The following is a 22,014-nucleotide window of genomic DNA, read 5'->3' as shown; positions in this document are numbered from 1 at the left end:
TCTGGACAACCCAATATATATATATATATATGGCGTAAGGAAGGGCATCCAGCAGTAGAAACTGTCAAATCAGACTGGAAGCTGGTGCAACTCTCTGCCTCATCAGCTCCAGTCAAACTGTCTAACCCATGCCAGCATGGAGAGCGGACATTAAATGATGATGATGATATATACATATGAAGCCCTGTGCAGTTTTCCAGCTTGCCATCTCTGGCCAAACCATCCATTCCATGCACAATGGATGTTAAATGATGATGACATGCATGCATGCACACATCCACACACACTTGGTGGCAATTCTTCTCACATTGGTGTGTGTGTGTGTGTGTGTGTGCACGCGTGCATGTCTGTATAGACGATGCTCTTAGATGATGTTTTTAAAAATCTGCATCACCACCACGTGGGTTCACTTTATCCAGAGATAAACTTCAAAGGTGAAATAAAAAGAAAATCTTTAATTATCTTGGTGCATTAAGTTGATGGAGTGTCGTTGTCATTGTTGTTTTTTTAATCTTAAATTGTATTTTAGTTATTTTCAATTGTTGATGTTGGTTATTGTTTGTGTTGTTTTTATTGTTGGTGGTGATGATATCAGTGTTGGTGTTTAATCAAAAGTCAGCTCCAGCCATGACAATCCAATTTTTATGTCTTTCACTTTTTTTCAAGACAGCAGTGTTGTGATTTGTGGATGATTTGGCAGCTATTTCTAGCAAGTGTTGGTACTTGCCAGTAGTACTGCCGTTGTTGTTGATCATAGTTGATGATGGTGGTCATGTTATTGTTGGGAAATGTAGTAAATCTTGTTTTTAGTAGGTTGTGGTGGTAGTGGTGGTGGTGGTGGTATTCTCATTGTAAATAGGTATATATATTCTTTTTATTTCACCTTATCATCAAAGCACACCTCAGTGGGATGCTTGAGGCTTATGTGTTTATGAGAGATAATCTGTGTGTGAGAGAGAAAGAAAGAATGAAAGAGAGATTCCTAGTTAATTTTAATATGATACTTTTATTGTTCTCACCTAAAATTCCATTTGCATTTATTGTTTTTTTGTGATCTGATGGTTAACAACTTTCTGATGCCATCCTACACTTTGCTATGATGATGTGGTGCTGGTCTTGTGCTGATTGGCAGTGTAATAGTAGTGGTGGTGGTTTTTCTTTTTTTTTTCCATTTTTTGTGTGTTGTTTAACCACTCCCAGACAGATTAAATCGACTTTTTTAAGCTACTGTTAACAAGCCCCAATCTAAAAACTCTGGCTTCATTTATAGCGTAATAGCATGTAGTTATGAGCTAAACTTATTTTGAAAAAGAGACCACAGCTCTCTTCTGCAGACTAAGGTTTCTTTCCCTGGTCTGTGCTAGAGTAACACACTTAACCTTGAATTCCTCCTTTACCATTTTACTCAGTTTTTTTTTCTTTTCTTTTCTTGGACATAATCCTTATCATCTATTGATTGCACTTACATTTGTGTTAGACCAGATGACCAATGTGCCATACTTCATCAGCATCCTATAAGTTCATAAGAAGTCATTCCACCACTGCCCTCCACTAGGGTTTTTCACTGACATTTTAACCCTTTCAATACCATATTCCTGTTGAAACACACTGCTTTTGTTTCAATTAACTTTGAAAATAAGGAAGAATTTAATAAAAGTAACATTGTTGTCATTAAGTTGGTGTTGGGAACATGAATTAACATGAAATTTCGAGAGAAGACTTTAATTTAGATCGCTTTAACACAAGTTTTTTTTTTATCTTAGAACCATGGGCAGTTTCAGGTGGATAAGCCTCAAAAGGGTTAAAAGTACATCAGCGATTTATCCTCTCATTGGTGTCCTTGATTATTATTTCATAGCAAACTGTGACTGTCTCCAAGCAGTGCCTGGTGAGCTGCTGTCATGTTGACCAGCTGTTGAGCTTCCCGCTGTCAATGCTGATCAACTGGTTAGGTCTTCATACAGTTTCTTTGATAGCCACACGGTACATAACCAGCTGGGTTAATTTTTTGAGTCACTTCAGACTTATTCACACTTAGTCCAGAAATGAATGATTTCTTTTGACCAAGCAGGATATATCAACCGCTGGTCATATTATTATTTCAAGGAAAAAGGTGGTGAGCTGGCAGAGTTGTTAGCAAGCCAGGCAAAATGCGTAGTGGCGTTTTGTCTGTCTCCACGTTCTGAGTTCAAATTCTGCTGAAGTCAGCCTTGTCTTTCATCCTTTCAGGGTTGATAAAATAAGTACCAGTTGAGTACTGGGATCAATATTATTGACTTACTCCTCCCCCCAAATTGCTGGCCTTGTACCAAAATTTGAAATCATTATCATTTCAGGGAAATTTTGGGTGGAGGGGTTTCTTAGTTATCCCTAGAGGCCCCCCTATTTCAGGAAGACCACATCACTATCACCTTTCTGTTTTTTTACTGTTGTATACTATGTGTACTTTCTTTCTTTGATTTATTGTATATCATGTATACTTCCTAAAATGTTTTTATATACCATCTCATTTATTATTAGTAGTAGTAGTAGCAATAGTAGTAGTAATTGTAGCAGTAGTAGCAGTATTTGGCAGTATCATTAGAGTATCAGACAAAATACTTTGCATCTGGCTCTTTAGACTCTGAGTTCAAATCCTGCCACGGTCAACTTTGCTTGCCATCCTTTCGGGGTCGATAAAAAATCATGCAGCAAGTACGCTTATCTTGGGAAAAACTTTGGAGTCACTGTCAACATTTTGTTTATATATATCTATATAATAAATATATATATCAAAGCTGCAAAAACGTCACAAAATATCATATGTATATTCACTTACTTACTCTTCACTCACTTACTCACTCACCTATTGTCTAGGGAAGCTTGGAAACTTTAATTTTCATATGTTCAAAAATACTTGGAGGATAGACAGAAAGTGTGTATGATATACTGGGTTTGATTGAATCAACTGGCCAGCTGTAGCCAGCTTCTTCAACAACTCCCCCATTCTCTTCTTTATGTTCAGCACTTCATATCATCACCTGCTTTTCGTGAGCCAATAAGGAGCCTGTATGCAGCCACTAGACCTGTTTAAAAAAAAGCAACCCAATCTCCCTTCAATTACGGCCAACCATCTTAAAAAAAAGGAAGGACATATTGGATAATGATACATGAGATGCACAATGTTTGAGTAAAAGAAGAAATGGCCACCATTGGAACACCATTGACCATAGATCTGCTCAGTCACTGCTGACCTGGGGCTAAAGAACAAGAACAGTTTGTAAGCACCCTTTGATGCAGCTGTCTGCTCCTCCTCCTGCTTATAGATACCATCATCACCAGAACCACCATTATTCTCATTGCTACTTCCATCATCATCTGTGACTTTCATGACCATTACCACTGATTTCATCCACTTTATTGTGGATTAAATATGAAGAGCATCTTTACTGTTGGTAATGTTAACCACTGTGTGTGTCAATACCACCATCACCATCTCCACAATCATTACCACCATCACAATTGTCATCACTCTTTCCTCTGCCACCACCACCACTATGATTATCACATCACAGTTATCAATGCTGCTGCTATTGTCACCATCATAACTGCCCCTTCCACCCCCACCAACACTGCTGCCACCACTCACCATCATTACTTCCCCTCTCCCTACCACCACTCAACCATCATCACCTGCCCATCTCCTCCACCTTATCCTCCTCCTCATTGTCCTCCTCCACTCTCTGTCTTTTGTTAATGTATGTGCAACAGCTGAATTAGTTCCAATTGACAGTTTTACTCCACCATAACTTCTGATTGATGCCACTGACTAGGCTGAGAGTGAGGGGCTTTCAAGGGTGGAGGGAAAGAGGGTCGTTAGTGGGTTGAAGAAGAGCAGAGTTGATATTGGTTTTTATATTTTATTAACATTTTCAAAATGGTTTTCTGTAGATGCTTCCATAAATTGCCCTTCTTATACCTGCATGCATACATACACAACATGCCCAGGCAAACTCCTTTACACATACATTCAACCATAACAGCATATAACATACACACATACTCTTAGGTACATACTATCACATGTACACACACGCACACACAGCTATTTTGATGTACAATACATACACCTACATCCTGCACACATACAAAGACACTATCTGTTTTACACTTTTTCACATATGCTTACACGTTTATGTTCCTTCATCCACAAACAAAAGGATACATAATACTGAAATGCAATATATATATATATATATATATATATATATATATATATAAAGGCACATATATATATATATATATATATATATATATATATATATAAAGGCACATATATATATATATACATATATATATAAAGGCACATATATATATATACATATATATATAAAGGCACATATATATATATACATATATATATAAAGGCACATATATATATATACATATATATATAAAGGCACATATATATATATACATATATATATAAAGGCACATATATATATATACATATATATATAAAGGCACATATATATATATATACATATATATATAAAGGCACATATATATATATATACATATATATATAAAGGCACATATATATATATATACATATATATATAAAGGCACATATATATATATACATATATATATAAAGGCACATATATATATATATACATATATATATAAAGGCACATATATATATATATACATATATATATAAAGGCACATATATATATATATACATATATATATAAAGGCACATATATATATATACATATATATATAAAGGCACATATATATATATACATATATATATAAAGGCACATATATATATATACATATATATATAAAGGCACATATATATATATACATATATATATAAAGGCACATATATATATATACATATATATATAAAGGCACATATATATATATATACATATATATATAAAGGCACATATATATATATACACATATATATATAAAGGCACATATATATACATATATATATAAAGGCACATATATATATATATACATATATATATAAAGGCACATATATATATATATACATATATATATAAAGGCACATATATATATATATACATATATATATAAAGGCACATATATATATATATATATATACATATATATATAAAGGCACATATATATATATATACATATGTATATAAAGGCACACCTCTTATAAAATCTTTTTTCACACACATGCATATTGATAAAACCATTCTTTTATGGATTTATTCATAAACACCTATATGCAAATGAACAGGCATGCACATTCTTTTACACTCTCTTTTGATTATACAACCCCCTATACATATAAACATTCATGTCAATCTAGCTATCTCTCTGGATACACACATGTATAAACATTTCTAAACACAGCCATAAGCACTTCTGTTCATACGCATGCTTATACATGTATATCTCTACTCAAAAGGAAATACACATGGGTAATATGGGCATACATATGGTCATTACATGCAGAAAATCCCTCAGTTACTCCAACCCAACTTTCCCTCAGTGTCTTCTCCATCACCTTTAATCAGTGTGCTCTAAAATTAGCATGCATCCTTGGCAAACTCTGTCCCCCTTTCTCTCGCTCTCATGTCCCATCACTCCATTTTTATTTCAGTTTGAGAAAATATATATACATATAGGTGCAGGAGTGGCTGTGTGGTAAGTAGCTTGCTTACCAACCACATGGTTCCTGGTTCAGTCCCACTGCGTGGCATCTTGGACAAGTTTCTTCTACTATAGCCTCATGCCAACCAAAGCCTCGTGAGTGGATTTGGTAGACGGAAACTGGAAGAAGCCCATCATATATATATATATATATATATATATGTTTGTACATCTGTGTTTGTCCCCTCCAACATCGCTTGACAACCGATGCTGGTGCTTTTACATCCCCATAACTTAGTGGTTTGGCAAAAGAAATTGATAGAATAAGCACTAGATTTACAAGGAATAAGTCCTGGGGTCGATTTGCTAGAGTTAGACCTACTGGCAGCTTAAACACTTACTACTTATTAATGACTTATAACCTTTGAGAACTTCTACAAAACTAATATCCTTACTGAATATAGTTCTACAATGGGCACACACCAGCCTTGTCTCTTTCATCATCACAAAGACACAATCAATGTTAGTATCCAGGAAACAGACTAGTACTACACTGTCTCTAGTCATGAACAATACAACTAAAAGTTTCAAAGTCACTATAAGAGCCAGACTTTAAAATTGTTTATGGCTTCCATCCCTACATAACAATAAAATCCCATCACTGGAAATACTTCAGTCCCAAGATCCTACTGGCCCTTTACAAAATACAAGTAAGACCCACACTAAAGTACTGCTGATGCATATGGGATGGCACTGCTACTACTGTACATACACAAACATTCTAGACCATTTCTAAAAGTTTCATTCAACAAAATAGCTGTGATTCACTCATGAGACATTAACTAGCTCACAGATACATTGCGTCCACTTTTACCCATCAGTTTTCATTCTTCTACTACTCTGAACTACTTGCATCCTCCTCTAGCCACACCCATTTATATCCTCATTTCCCCTTGCCCTATCACCCACATATGGTTTCATTCACCTCCACACCCCGGTATGGAACCCTTTTCCTAGTCCTTCCTTCTCCTTGTTTGCACTATTCTCCACCTCAAACATTAACTAATAATTCTTCAAAATGGAGCGAGATCGTTGCCAGTGCCCCTGGACTGGCTCTTGTGCGGGTGGCACATAAAAGACACCATTTCGAGCGTGGCCGTTTTCGTGCGGGTGACACGTAAAAGCACCCACTACACTCTCTGAGTGGTTGGCGTTAGGAAGGGCATCCAGCTGTAGAAACTCTGCCAAATTAGATTGGAGCCTGGTGTTGCCATCCAATTTCACCAGTCCTCAGTCAAATCGTCCAACCCATGCTAGCATGGAAGGCGGATGTTAAACGATGATGATGAATACTGCCACCAATCTATGAGAGAGAGCTTACAAAGGTCATGGATATTGCTCTTCCTTCCTTGATTTATCAACATCATCAATATTTTTATGTTTCTTTTCTAAAATTGCATGGGTTAGATAGAACATTTTGAGGTAGTGTTTTACAGTTGGATGTCTTTCTTGACACCAATTGTTTTAAATATTTCTTAGAAGATGCATAGATACAGTGAACCTAATGTAAAAACCAGGATATACATAGCAACATATACACAGGTTTGTGTTATACATAAACACATTTTACTTGAAATAACTGGAAAGTGCATAACTACATAACCTCTTGAAACATGTATATCATTAAATGTATTTGAAATACCTGAATTACCAATAATTGGTTTCTGTCACTTTTCAAATATTATGGAACTCATGTTTCCAACAATCTAGCCTACCTTTGCTTAGAAGTAGGATGTCGATTTAAACACTGAAATATCTGGAAATGTACATTGCATTAAAGCAAACTACTAAAGATATATATATATATATAATTGAGAGAATTGATTATACGATTTCTCACAGTAATTTACCAATTTTCTCTCTTTCCCTAGTTGTATATGTATGTATATGTGTAGAACATCACTAACCTCTGTCTAGTGATGTTCTAGCTTTCACCGCCTACTTTTTTTGTTTTACAGATATAATGTATCTTTGACTATACTATCACATGTGTCTGATTTGAAGATATTAAGTAGAATGTGGTTTGAGGAATATTTGGCTCCTATTTCTAGAAGGTCAAATGACCAAGTAGCCACCACAAGATCCGATCTTTGTTGCAGTGGTACTGGCTTGTGTCAAAGTTCTTAGTTACCTTCTGAAGTCATACTGACTCATAAGGACCGGTTTCCTAGTTTCATGGTGTATATATTCCCCACAAGGACAGGATGCTGGTCTGTTGCAGGATTACTCATTTTTGCCAGCTGAGTGAACTGGAGCAACATGCAGTAAAGTATTTTGCTCAAGAACACAAAGTGTCGCCCAGTCTAGGAATTGAAACCACAATCTTACAATCATGAGTCCAACACCCCAATCACTAAACCACGCACATCCACAGTGGCTCTGTGCCTCAAAGACTCTAAGAGCTATGTTAGTAGACCACAAGCTCCTGTTAGGGCCTTTCATATTGGACAGGTCAAAGGTTAGAGGTCAGTCTAATATAGACCACCTCTTTTCAATGGTAAAAATGCTTTTGCATAGGACCAACAGCTGCACCTAGGAAAAAGGCTAAGTTACAGAAGCATCAATGACAATCCAAAACCAACAAGACTTGGAAGAAGAAGGCCTTCTCTCAGGGAAATATGTTGCAGCACGGTAAAACCTGAAATGAAGAACATATTCTGAAGTGTAAGAGGTGATGGATAGACCGTACATTAAGGAAACCAACATCCTGCATCACATGTGAGGCCCTGCTCTGAAACCCACAAGGGACACAGAAGAGAGGATGCCATAAAAATAGCTGGAAGTGAGATAATGAGGCAGAGCTGAAAAAGCAGCAATCCGGATGGAGAGAAGTAGACAAGGCAGTCCAGATATGAGAAAAGTGGAAAAAAATTGATGGTCCTCTATAGGGAGTGAAGGGCTTGAGTAAATGACAAATTCTTACAATGACCTATCTGTATTGTTGTTGTTGTGGAATTGTTTAGCCCTGATTCAGGAGGATGTATGACCAAAACATGCCACCCATGACTATCCCATTTATGTTTTGTTTTCATATGCACTATATCTGAGACTACAGTTTGCAACATCTATTTGTATTTTTAGTATGGTAGGATATGATTTGAGTAAACATTTGACTGCTATATCTAGCAGGTGAAGAATGTAGATGCTCTTTAGTTGGCTGTTAATAGCAGTGGCTGGTTGACTTTGCATTATTAACAGTGGGTGATAATAAAAGCAGTGTTAAAAGTAATGTTCTTATTGCTGCTGGTGTCCATAAGGACAATGATGATGATGATAATGCTTCTGTTGTTGCTGTCAGTGTTGGTTATTGTCTTCCATTGTACATCAATGAAGCTATGATTTCAGTGGAGGCAGCAAGAGTGTTGGTGGGGGTAATGGTGAGAAGGAGGGGCTGCAATTCTACATCATCCTGTAAATTATTCCCTCCAACCTACCACCCTTTCTGCTCTCCTTCCTGAAGATCTAGTGACTTCCGACAATAATAATTAAAGAGAATATGGTTGAAGTTGACAATTTAATTAGTAATACTTAATTGCCTCATAGATTCGGAAATCACACCCTCTCTGTCTCTCTCCCTCTTTCTCACTTTATATGCTTTATATATATATATATATATATATATATATATATATATATATATATATATATATATATATATGTATATATATATATATATACACACACACATAGAGATATTTATATATATATATATATCTATATATATATATATATATCTTCTTCTTCCATCCTGTTCTCCATCTATCTTTCCTTCCTCTTCCTCTGATCTCTGTTTTTTTTAATATATTTTTTGTTTGTGTATGTTTTGAGTGTTTTGTCCGTAATCATGTGGCTAATTATTGTTGCCATCATTTTCACTACACACACACAAACACACACACTCACAATATTTTATAAACACCTCTTAATAATGTCAACAGATTTTTATGACCTTTTCTCTTTTATTTCTTTATTTTTGTAACCAGTGATGGTAACAATGGGAAAACAGTCATCTAGTTTTAGTGTTGTTGTTATTGTTCTTGCTATAGTATGAATGATATATTTGTATTCAGGTTAACATTTTGGTATTTTAGCTCGAGAATCAGTTGTCTGGAAATTGATAAATTTCTCCTCTTCCTCAAAATAAAATCTGTACAAGTATCGCTTTGAGTTCAGCTGTTTTCAGAGTACTTGTTTCTCTGTTTATCAGTCCGTCTGTTTGTCTGTTGGATTCTTTCTGCTCCTAGTTCTCTCTTACTTCTTCCCATAATGCCCCACTCTATCTTTCCTCACCCAGATTCTCTGTTTAGGAATTAACAAGAAATTTTATTTATTTATTACATAATTGAATTCAGAGTAAGTTTTAAAAATCTCCCTTTTTCCTTCTCCTGCTAACCAAGTCAATCTGTCTACTTTGGTAACCAAGTCCCTCTGGTAAATAAGTCACTCTGTTCACTCCAGCTGATCAAGTCTCTTTTTCCACTCCAGCTGACTAAATGTTTCTGTCCACTCAATCGGACAAAGTCCCTCTGAACTATGCAAAATGTTAAAGAAACATACCGAAACATACATCTAAAGTAAACTTTTTCAGGGGCCCTCAAAATACTATTGTGGATTCCCAATTTATTATTTTGTTGTTTGGACCCCAAAAATCTTCTATGAACCCTCATGGGCCATGTGAAGCCCAGTTGAGAACCACTGCTCTTAACAGTCTTTGTTAGCAAGTGTGCATCTTCTTCACATCTTGCCAAGTACTGCTCACAAAATTCTACTCTTTGGTCTGGAATCATCTTTATACAGAACATGGGCAATTCTTGGAATGTAACTGCTTGGCTTGTAGGTTTAAAAGTCTGGTTTCTTTTTAGACAAACATTGTGTTATATGATACTTCAACACCATCATCTCTCTTTCTCTCTCTCTCTCTCTCTCTCTCTCTCTCTGGCCAGATAACCACATACCTCCTCTACAACAAGACACCTGTTGTTTCTCTCTGTCACACTCTAACCTTCCATGATCTAACTCAAGATCACCTCCTCCAATACCACCCTTCCCTCTTAAAGGATCTTTGTCCTGCAAGTTACTTGGTGACCCTGCCAGTGCTGGTGAAAGGCATACAACTGTAAAAACCATGCCAAAACTGATCTCACCTATGCATGTGCCACATAAAAAGCACTCAGCCCACTCTGCAGGGTGGCTGGTGTTAGGAATGGCATCCAGCCGTAAAAGCCATGCCAAAACAGACATAGAAATCTGGTGCAGGCTTCTGTCTGGCCAGCTCCTGTCAAGCCGTCCAACGCATGCCAGTATGGAGAGCAGACATTAAACAATAATGATGATGATATATATACATATATAACTGTAGGATTAAAAAATTTTCAAGAATTGATTCTTTTTCCATTACATCACCAACTTTTTTTGTTTCTGTGGCTAATAATTTTACTTTGCATCATGCTTTCAGTATTTCCATATTGAAACTTGATTATCATCATATTTTTATCACTTGTATGTATGTTTAACTCTTTATCACCGTCATCAACTGTGTAATTTTTTTCTTCTCCTCAATCACATTTGAGCAGAATACAGACAATTGCACAAATTCAATGGAAAGCCAGTCAAACTAATCACCAAAAGATTCACTGCATTTTTAACTTCAAGACAATTTCTTTTATCGGAAGATATATGGTGATTATTGAAAGTCCTTTTTTTGCCTCTACAGAACTCAGAGCAATGGTATTAATGATATATTTAGTCCTTTGTGCTGTTGTTGGACTCTCATAATTATGAAAGCTTTGGGTAACATTTTTTTATGTAATCACAGAAATGATTAACATAGATTTTATAGTGAAATTGTTTCTAGAATTTGTACAAGTTTTCTTCAGCTATTTCCCAGGGGATAACAACTTCATTAAGTTCATCAAGAATCTGAGTTAACATTGTTTACCAATACAAACATTTCTCTGCTAGTTTCGTATGGATTATTGCTTGAGTGTATGCTATGAAATTTCATCAACCTTAGTTTTATCTGTTTTATTATTACATCTTATAATCCTTGGTGTAGAAAAATTATATTTTTACTTTTTATTAAACTCAATGTTCCAAAATACTTCAGTTGTTAAATCCTTGTTTTCATAGCCCCTCCCCCTCCCCCGTTAGCTTTGAAATTTTTTAAATGATTTGATCACAGGCATGGCTCTGATTACGAAGCTTGCTTCCCACCCACATGATTTCGGGTTCAGTCTCATTGTGTGGCAACTTGAGCTTGTGTCTTCTACTATAGCCCCAGGCCAACCAACTAAAGTCTTGTTTGTGGATTTGGTAGAAACTGAAAGAAGCTCATTGTATATGTGTATTTGTGTGTGTCTGTGCATGTTTGAGTCTACCCTTGTTTTGACATCATGTGATGGCTGTAAATGGGTGTCACTGACATACAAGTGATGTTTATTTCTATTCTCCTATGAAAAATATGTTTGACCAAGGAGAAATGTTACTTCTTTTGGAAACAAGTGAAGGTTGATGGCAGGAAAGACATCAGACTGAAGAAAATCTGTCTCAACAGATTATGGTTGACCCATGCAAATATGGAAAAGTGAACATCAAAATGATGATGATGATGATGATGATTATCCTCTTCATTAATTTTTTCACTTTTTGATAAACTGAATATTTTGATTATTAAATAAAAGGAAATTTCTTGTAATATATACTCCAGAAAAGATATGCTGGGAAAATGGTTAGCCATTCCTAGAAATTTTCCCTTTGTAGAAAGAAATTCAAACAATCCTAAGTAAGCAGGCACAGGCATGGCTGTGGTAAGAAGCTTGCTTCTCAACCACATGGATCTGGGTTCAGTCCCACTGCATAGCACTTTGGGCAAGTGTCTTCTTCTATAGCCTCAGGCTGACCAAAGCCTTGTGAATGGATTTGGTAAACGGAAACTGAAAGAAGCCCATCATGTATGTGTGTGTCTTTGTGTTTGACCTCCCATCACTGCTTGACAACCGGTGTTGTCTTGTTTACATCCCTGTAACTTCGTGGTTCAGTAAAAGAAACTGTTAGAGGAGTCGATTTGTTCAGCTAAAATGTGGCGACCCAGCATGGCCGCAGTCACATGACTGAAACAAGTAAAAGAATAAAAGAATAAACATACCATATTACAACCATTAATCTAAATTTTTCTCATTTTAGTTTTGTCTTCAATTTTTGCTAAGCATTACTCTAACTTCATTAGAATTAAATGCAAGATTATTTTTTAAACAAAAAAAAAAAAACCACGTGCTTTAAATCTCTGAGCGAGAGATATACAGTACCAGTACTGAATAATAAAGTTTATTTGCCAACATAATGTGGCAATCCTATACAAGGATGATGTTACTGTTATTTAGCCCTAGGAAAACACCTTTTCCAGTTGGTGACTGAGACACAATTTGTGCCCATAGAGTATATGCAAGGGGGTCATTGCTCCCATCTGTAGCCTTACTGAGGACGGGTAACTACTTAGAAACCTAGGTTTGTGCCAGTAGCCAACTGGAAAAGATGTCTTCCTAGGGTTAAATAACAGTAACATCATCCTTGTATAGGACTCCCACATTATGTTGGCAAATAAACTTTTATTATTTGGTATTGTTACTGTATATGTCTTGCTCAGAGATTTAAAGCAAGTTGTTTTTCTCTTTATGAGATCAGCGACTGTTTGTTGCTTAAAAAATATATAGTATTTGCAAGTGGAGAGAGCCTTCATCACTAGCCGGTGGTTTTCTCATACTGAGGATGAGTAACTACCCAGAAACCGAGGTTTGTGAGTATCATGTCAGGCCAGAGATGGGAGTGATGACCTCCTTTTCATATACTATACAGCCACAAATTGTGAGCCGGTAGCCAACTGGAAAAGATGTTTTCCTGGGGCTAAATGACAGTAACATCGTCCTTGTATAGGACTGCCACATTATGTTGGCAGATAAACTTGACTATATTTTGCAAACATTCACCTTCAGATCCTTCAAAATGCAAACTTTGTAGCAAAGTTGTGTCTATAGTTTCAGCATCTTGCCTTTTCAACTTGGTGAAAAATCATTGTCTTCAACTTTTATAAAAATAAGGATAACTAATATATTGGATATCATCAAGCTTTATGAATTATAACAGTGTTTTAAAGTTCTACTGAATTACTTTAGTTAATATTTCATTTTTATTTTCCTTCCCAAGAATGGGTTCCTACTCTCATATCTAAGCCATTTGTTTTATTTGTTCAAGTTCATCTTCAATGTCAAGAAAATGGTGTTTCCAAACTGTGATGTAGAAAAATGAGGCAAACCAGCATTGTAAATTCTACATTCTTTTACATGTTTCAGTCATTTGACTGCGGCCATGCTGAAGCACTACCTTAAAGGGTTTTTTAGTCAAAGAAATCAACCCCAGGATTTATTCTTTGTAAGCCTAGTGCTAACCACTAACTTACAGGGATATAAACACACCAACATCGGTTGTCATGTGATTATGGGAGACAACCACAGACACAAAGATATATACACATAAATATATATACATATATATGTGATGAGCTTTTTACAGTTTCCGTCTACCAAATCCACTCACAAGGCTTTGGTTGGCCTGAGGCTATGATAGAAGACACTTGCCCAAGGTGCCACACAGTGGGACTGAACCCAGAATCATGTGGTTGGGGGAGCAAGCTTCTTTCCAAACAGCCATGCGTGTACCTTCTGAGATTAAAATTGCCTGAAGTCAACTTTGCCTTTCATCTTTTCAGGGTTGATAAGATAAGTACCATTTGAGCAAAGGAATCAATGTAATTGACTTATCTCTTTCCCTAAAATTGCTGGCCTTGTGCCAAAAGTAGAAAGAGTTGTATATAGTTACTAATAACTTTTATTTATTTATTTCTTTTATTTGCTAGCTTATTTTATTTTGATCTTTTCATTTTATCTTATTTTGGATAACCTGGAGCTAACAGCCCAAATGTGAAATTTCCAAAAATATTATTTGAATGTTTCATTAGAAATTTTATTTTAAACACATTATTATAATACAAAGATAATACAAAGCAAATTTTAATTTAAGCACATAATTATAACACAAATAGATATTTCATTGAAACAAGTTATGATAAATACAAACAAAAAGTAAGAATTAAGACTGATATTTGCCTGTAACCATTTTGAATCAGGCTGTCAAATGACGCACAGACTCTTTGGCGGTAGTAAATTTTTAAAAACTAAGCTTGATACTTGCAATATGAATGCGTAGAAATATACATTGTTGCAACTGCAAGTGGTTGTAAGTCACATAAGTTGCAAGTTGAAGAGTGTCTGTCAGTGTGTGCGTGTGATATGAGAGAGATTTACATGCTGATAGTAATACATAAAATGGTAAAGTCTTTGGGTAGAATGATTTGTGGTATTTGCTCCAACTCTCTTGCACAAACACAAATTGAGGACAGTAGATGTGCAAAATTGTAAAAGGGTCAATAAAATGCCTTGTATCTGTTCTGGCCCTTTGCAATCTACAGCAATGCCTGCAATGAGACTGTGATACTGGTTTTATGTGTTACAGTCGGGGAGTGAATACTGTATCCTATTTTAAATGTTTTCGATTGTAAGTTATAACAAATATTAGTACTTCTTAATTAAAAGCTATGATGACAATCTCGTCACTTATAACTTAATTATAAGTATTTATCACTAAGCATAACTCTTATTTTAGGCTGTGTAAATATTATGATGAATTATACATACCAAGACGCTGAACGTGCGTTAAATACGTGCATGTATGTTGAAGATATGGATTCATATTCTTTTGACCGTTACATAAAAAAATACAGTTTCATAAATACAGAAATAAATTCAACAAGTTGAAAGAAACGAGAAGCAAAAGGAATTAAATTTCTACATTAGTTTATTATGTACATTTGGCATTTATAGAACCATTAGAAATAAAGTCATTTTGTCGTAGAGAATTATGACTTAAAATTTACACTAACTAATCTTTCATTCTAACTACTAGAGTTTACAACAATTCAATATTGTCGGATATGAGTATTGAACATAGCATAAATATTAGCCGATACTCAAGAGGGCGAGTGTCGTGGATTTGAGTGGCGGTCCAACGATCACTGGAGAGTTTCCCAAAAATCAGGGTTTTTATAACTGCTCATACACGAATTCTAGAACCGTACTTCGTGAAATATTTCTTTAATGAAAGTTCAGAATTCGTATATGGGCAATAATTTTCAACCAATGTGAAATCAATAATTTCTCCTGTTCGGGCAAACGAGCCTATGTTCTCTCTCCACCTCTTATGAGTTTGCTACACTGGTGTCAAGCTTTATTGGCTCATGTCAGCAGCCTTTCCCTTACATAGACATTGGTGGCACAAAAAGGAGAGATTCGTATGAATAGATAACTATCAGTCTTCTTCTAAAAATCTTGTCCATGTCTGTGCCCAGTACTCAACTATACTTGATTTATTATTAAGATCACCAGTGCAACTTTTAGTTTTTTATTCCTATTTGCACTCCATCATCACATGACTAAAAAGAGGTAAAATTTATTCAAATTTCAAAAACAATAGACAGAAGTTTTAGAGGAAGAATAGTTAGAAAAAACCCATAAAACACTACAATAAAAATATTTTTCATATTAATTCAATAACGGGTCCGTGTATATCACGTAAGGCTAGAGATGGGAATGATGATTTCCCTTTGCAAATACTAATCGGACAGACAGTGTGTCGCTATCCAGCTGGAGGAGATGTTTTCCTGGAGCTATAAACAACAGTAGCATCATCCCCTATGGATCCACCACATTTAGGTAGCAAATATACTTCACGATTGGAAAGGATTAATATATATATATATATTGGGTTGTTGGATAAATTCATGTTTTCTCTCATTTATTTTAATTTCTTCCAATGTTATTTGAATAAACATGTAAAGTATTTTCATTGTAGTGTTTAATGGGGAGGTTTTTTTTTTCTTTTTTTTTTTTGTAGCAGCTCTCTTCTACAACTTTTGCTCATCATTTTTGAAATTTGAATAAATTTTGCCTATTTTCAGACATATAACAATGGAGTGCCAATTAGAAAAAAACCAAATTCATCTAACAATTTAATATATTTGATTTTATATACATAATCTTATATAATAAGATTGCAATTAGTTAAAAACTTCAGTCCAGTTACTAAAACAACAAAACACCCAGTCAAATTGTTAAACTAATAGTTTTTAAAAAAAAGAAAATGTATGCACATTCAGTATAATTTGATGCAAAAAGAAAACATAGAAAAAATGAATTTAATTATTTTATCATGACTTTCATTCCTTTTTCAGTGATCAGTGATTTAATGTGGAAGTTTAAATTGTCATATAATTTGAATAATATTGTCAAAGAAGTAGAATATTTTAGATTTATAAAGAGACAATATGTAGGCAATAACAACAAATACAACAAATTTTATAAGTATTGAAAGCTCCTTTTTTTGGTTTTTTGGCATAATATCAAGTAGGTCTTTACAATTGCAAAGTTATTATTAAGAAGACAATTTTTACTGAAGTTCTCTCTCTATGAGCTACTAGCATTTTTTAAACCCATTCTACAAAAAGCATATAATATGCAAATCAAAATATTATTGAGTGTCAAATTTGAACAGTGCCAACCGCAAACATACATAAATAATGACTAATCACACACCACTGAAAAATTAACAAAATTAATAAAGGTTAAAAAGTCTGTTTTTAAGAATTTTTGCTTTTTAAAAAAGGCTTTCCATATCAAATTGATATTTTTGATTTGAAATTAATGGAAAAATGTTCACGTTTGCACCCCAACTGGAAATTATGCATTTGATAAGGGAAAAGTTTGATTTCTAAAACTCTACAGAGTTCTGTAATTTAATTTTAGTAACTGTTTTGTGATTGAATCCTACCATAATACATACATTCACACATATATACATACACACATTATATTTGTATATATATACAGGTGATACCTTGCAGTAAGAGTTCAATTCGTTCCATGACGGAGCTCGTTTTATGATTTACTCATATTTTAAAGATGTTTTTTTAATCCAGATCATTAACTGGTTGTTATATTATTGTTGTTCTTTCCATTCAGAACAGGCTTGAACATTTTAATAAACCGTTCTCCTTTTATCTTTCTTCCAACCTCACTTGTGTCCTGTAGTTTGTGGAAAGGAAAAATCATATATATATATATATATATATATATATATTTATATATATATATAAGTCAGTCAATAGTGGGGTTGTGTTAACCACACGTGGAGAAATAATAGGAAAATGAAAAATAATAATAAGGCAGAATGCTAAACTGGAAGCATATTTTAATAAAGATTTCTAACCGGCTTTCATTGCATAGCAGATTATCAAGAAGAGGGAGAATGAAAATGTTTTTTACAAAGAAGTACAAAATGAAGAAAATAATATATAAAAAAATAAATATACCAATACATTATATTGTCTTTGAGCTTTTGAAGTTCAATGGTAATTCATGTATATAATGGTTGGAAAAATAAGGATGCATGAGAATTGAGAGTTGTGTTGGGTTTAAAAAAAAGAGAAAAGGGGCTAAAAGTTTGTGTTAAGCAGGAAGTGTGGTGTCAAAACAGGAAGTGTGTGTAAGGGGAGACAAATCTTATTAGTTGGAGTTATGAACTCTTTTTCAACAGGAAGTGACCTTATTTCTCTAGGAACAGACTTATTATTAGCTCTCCTAGAAACAAGTGGGTGGGAGTTGGTGACAAGAATTGCATCTGGCCATAGAAAACTGCTCTAACATACTCATCTGACCCATTCAAGCATGGAAAACCAAATGTTAAATCATTGCTGCAACTTCATTTGTTCATTTAAGGTTCAAGTATTTTTATTATTATTATTATTTTACAGAATTTACTTAATGGTTCTTAATCTCAAAAAAATGTTTCGGTCTTCTTTAATGTAGAAACATCAGGGAGTTTTGTCTCCAAAAAGTAGATACAAATCAATGTTTGTAGTCATATTTTTTATATTGATTAGCTTCTGTACATTTATTTTCATTTGAACTATTCATGTTTCCAAACTCTATCCTCTGGACATAGGATAAGTTATATATTATATCACTGGAGCAATTTTTTGGTGGGGTTTTTTTTCCATACTTGGTTTTTATCCATCCCTAATACACTATCATTGGTACTGTGTTTTTTGTTTTGATTTTTTTTTTTAATATTCCTATTTCTATTTCTAAATCTTAAAACGTTTCTAAAATTAGAATTTCTTTCAAGGAGATATTTTCCTCAACCAAATTTTGTAACATCTGTAAGAAAGCAAATGTTTCATTATATTTTTGTTTCTGTTGTTATTGATAATGATGTCTGATCGCACTACTAGTCTGTACAAGTAGCTTCCATATTTTAATGTCTCTATCGTTTTATTATTTTTGCTATGAAGTTGTGACAAAGACCCTTGAAGTTGATGTACGGTATAATAATTTGTGTGTGTATAGACAATACTAGTCAATCTGAGATGATGAGGTCATACAAATGTTTCTTTGTAGGTTTCATACAGTACAAAGTCATTGTAGTTGTGGCTGTGTGGTAAGAAATTTCCTTCCCAACTACAACTACATGGTTTTGGGTTCAGTCTCATTGCAGAGCACGTCGGGGTAGTATCTCCTACTACAGCCCTGGACCAATCAAAGCCTTGTGACTATATTTGGTAGACAGAAGCTGTAAGAAGCCCATCATCAGCATGGAGAGTAGATATTAAATGATGATGATATATGTTATTTTTTTTAATTAATATTTAGTACAAGCAACAGAGTGACTCAATTGCTGAGAGTTTCATGGATTAGTTACTTATTAAATCTGTTTGTGTGTGTGTGTGTGTGTGTGTGTGTGTGTGTGTGGATAGATGGATGGATGGATATCTCCTTGCTTTGACTCCATGTAATAGTTGTAAACATGTGTCACCATCATGTAAGCAGTGCCTGTCATTTCCAATCTTCTGTAAAGTCATGTCTAGCCATGGGGAAATATTTCCTTACTTGGAAACAGCTGAGGGTTGCCAACAGGAAAACAGCCACCTTTCCAAAGAATCTGCCTGACTCGTACAAACATGAAAAATGGACATTAAAACAATAATGATGTAATCATTGCAGGTCCTCTTGCTTAGGATTTTTGTTAAGTGTGCAAAGCAAGTGACTTAAAATCTGGTGAGCTGTTATCATTTATTAAATTCTTCCATAATATAAGTTTTTACAAAAGAAAGATAAAGAAAAGGAAAAAAGGGGAGAGGAAAAAAACATCAATTCAGTACCACGTGCTTCATTTCGTTGCACACCCATCTTGTATCACTGAAGAAAAATCTTACTGGTCTGTGTTTGCTTCTCAAGTTCTAATAGAGTACTGATCATCAAAAGTCTTTCTTCTTACCATGCTTTTCTAGGTTCAATCCCTAAGTATTCCACCTTAGGCATGTGTCTTCTAGATTGATCAAGATGTTGTGTATGAAATGTATGCATGTGTTTTGCTACACAAAGCAATAGTTTGTAAATTTGAATTGAGCAGCAGGAAAGGCATTTCCAGATTACCAGCCTTTTGCTATTATTGTTGTTGAAGGAGCTACTTCAGACTGACAGGCCCAAAATATTGATATATGTTTTAGCAAATCCTGGTAAAAGTGCCTTGGCCCTTTTCAGTTCAAATTTAAATTTCACTGCAGCCTTCTGCATGTACTTGAACTATTGTTACCTGTATTGAACTAATCTTTAAAAACTGTGTTCTGTCTTTCAGACTTGTGATAGTAATTTGAAACAAAAGACTGAAGTGGTTGCCAAACTAGAAGAGAAAACTGAACAACTAGTAAATACACTGAGAGAAATGGAGAAAAAGTGAGTCTTTGTTTTTTGTTTGTTTGTTTTAAATTTTTTTTTTCTTCTATTTGAGTACTGTTCTTTTAAATTCTTGTCCTCGTTGTTCTTGTTACTGTTATAATTTCTTATTATCATCGTCAGCAGCATCATTGTTGTGTAAACATTTTATGATTGCTAAAAATCTTTCTACAACACTTCATAAATACACTTCCCTGAAGCAAGATATTTAGGGAAGAAAAAATTGTTTCTTTTTTCATTGCCATTATTATTATTATTATTAGTATTAGTATTATGTTTTCAATCTTTACGTTCTGAATTCAAATGCTGCCAAGGCTGATTTTACCTTTCAATCTTTCGGGATCAATGAAATAAATACCAGTTGAGTACTGGGGTCGATGTTATTGACTTGCCTCCTCCCACAAAATTTCAGGCCTTGTGCCTATTGTAAAAAGGATTATTATTAAGGAAGGATAAGAAAATATTAGATTTATAAGCCCAAAAATCCACTCCATAATTGCCCACAGGCATATGACATAGTGGTTAAGAGTGTGGGCTACTAACCCCAAGATTCCGAGTTTGATTGCAGGTAGTGACCTGAATAATAATAATAATATCAAAAAATACCTTAGGAATGAGAACCCAGGTTCGAAATTTCCCCAAGACACCTGATGAAGGCTGGAGGGTATATCAGCCAAAACGTTGTGTTAACAACAAATAAGATGAGAACAAATATCCGTCAAATGTAAATAATGTACATAATTCCTCATCTTTTAAATATAGAACTGTAATATTATTATTATTAAAGGCAGCGAGCTGACAGAATCATTAGCATGCCGGACAAAATGCTTAGCAGTATTTCACCTATCACTGAGTTCAAATTCCACCAAAGTCGACTTTGCCTTTCATTTTTTTCGGGGGTCAATAAATTAAGTACCAGTGAAATACTGGGTCAAAGTAATCAACTAGTCCCCTTCCAACCAAATTTCAGGCCTTGTGCCTTTAGTAGAAAGGATTCTTCTTCCTCTTATCATTAAGCTAGTGGATTGACAGAATTGCTAGAGCATTGTAGTAAATGCTTTGCAGTTCATCATTTTGCTATTTATATTCAAATCCTGATGAGGTTAAATTTAACTTTCATCTGATCAGGTTTGATAAAATAAAGTACTTGTGAAGTACTGAAGTCAGTAGGATCAACTAACATTCTGCCATAAAGAATTTCTGACCTTGTGTCTAAACTGGAAACTGTTATTATTATTTATTAAGATTGTTATTACTATTGATAGTAGGTGACAGAATTGGTGAAGCATCAAATTTTGTTTTTAGACATTTTAAATGGTTTTCTTAAATTATCTAATAATAATGATAATAATAATTTCTTATATTAGTAAAAGATCACAAATTTTGTAGGGAAGGGGGATGAAAAAAAAGAAGACATTTTCCAATGAAAGCAACT

At 34.4% G+C, this 22,014-nt stretch overlaps 1 protein-coding gene across 19 annotated transcripts in view; it reads left to right on the top strand.

The window, feature by feature from the left end:
* The window catches only part of LOC106868839 (RUN and FYVE domain-containing protein 2), a 247,450-nt gene that overhangs the window by 158,757 nt on the left and 66,679 nt on the right, over window positions 1-22,014 (top strand). For all 19 annotated transcript variants that reach the window (XM_089355727.1, XM_089355722.1, XM_089355730.1 and 16 more), the window contains one exon: window positions 20,482-20,579. In XM_089355727.1, coding sequence (XP_089211853.1) covers window positions 20,482-20,579 — 98 coding nt within the window. The remainder of the gene's footprint in view (window positions 1-20,481; window positions 20,580-22,014) is intronic.

This window comes from Octopus bimaculoides, chromosome 7, assembly GCF_046866305.1.
Source record: "Octopus bimaculoides isolate indiv1 chromosome 7, ASM4686630v1, whole genome shotgun sequence".
Lineage (NCBI taxonomy): Eukaryota > Metazoa > Mollusca > Cephalopoda > Octopoda > Octopodidae > Octopus > Octopus bimaculoides.
This window is presented reverse-complemented; position numbering and strand designations above follow the sequence as displayed.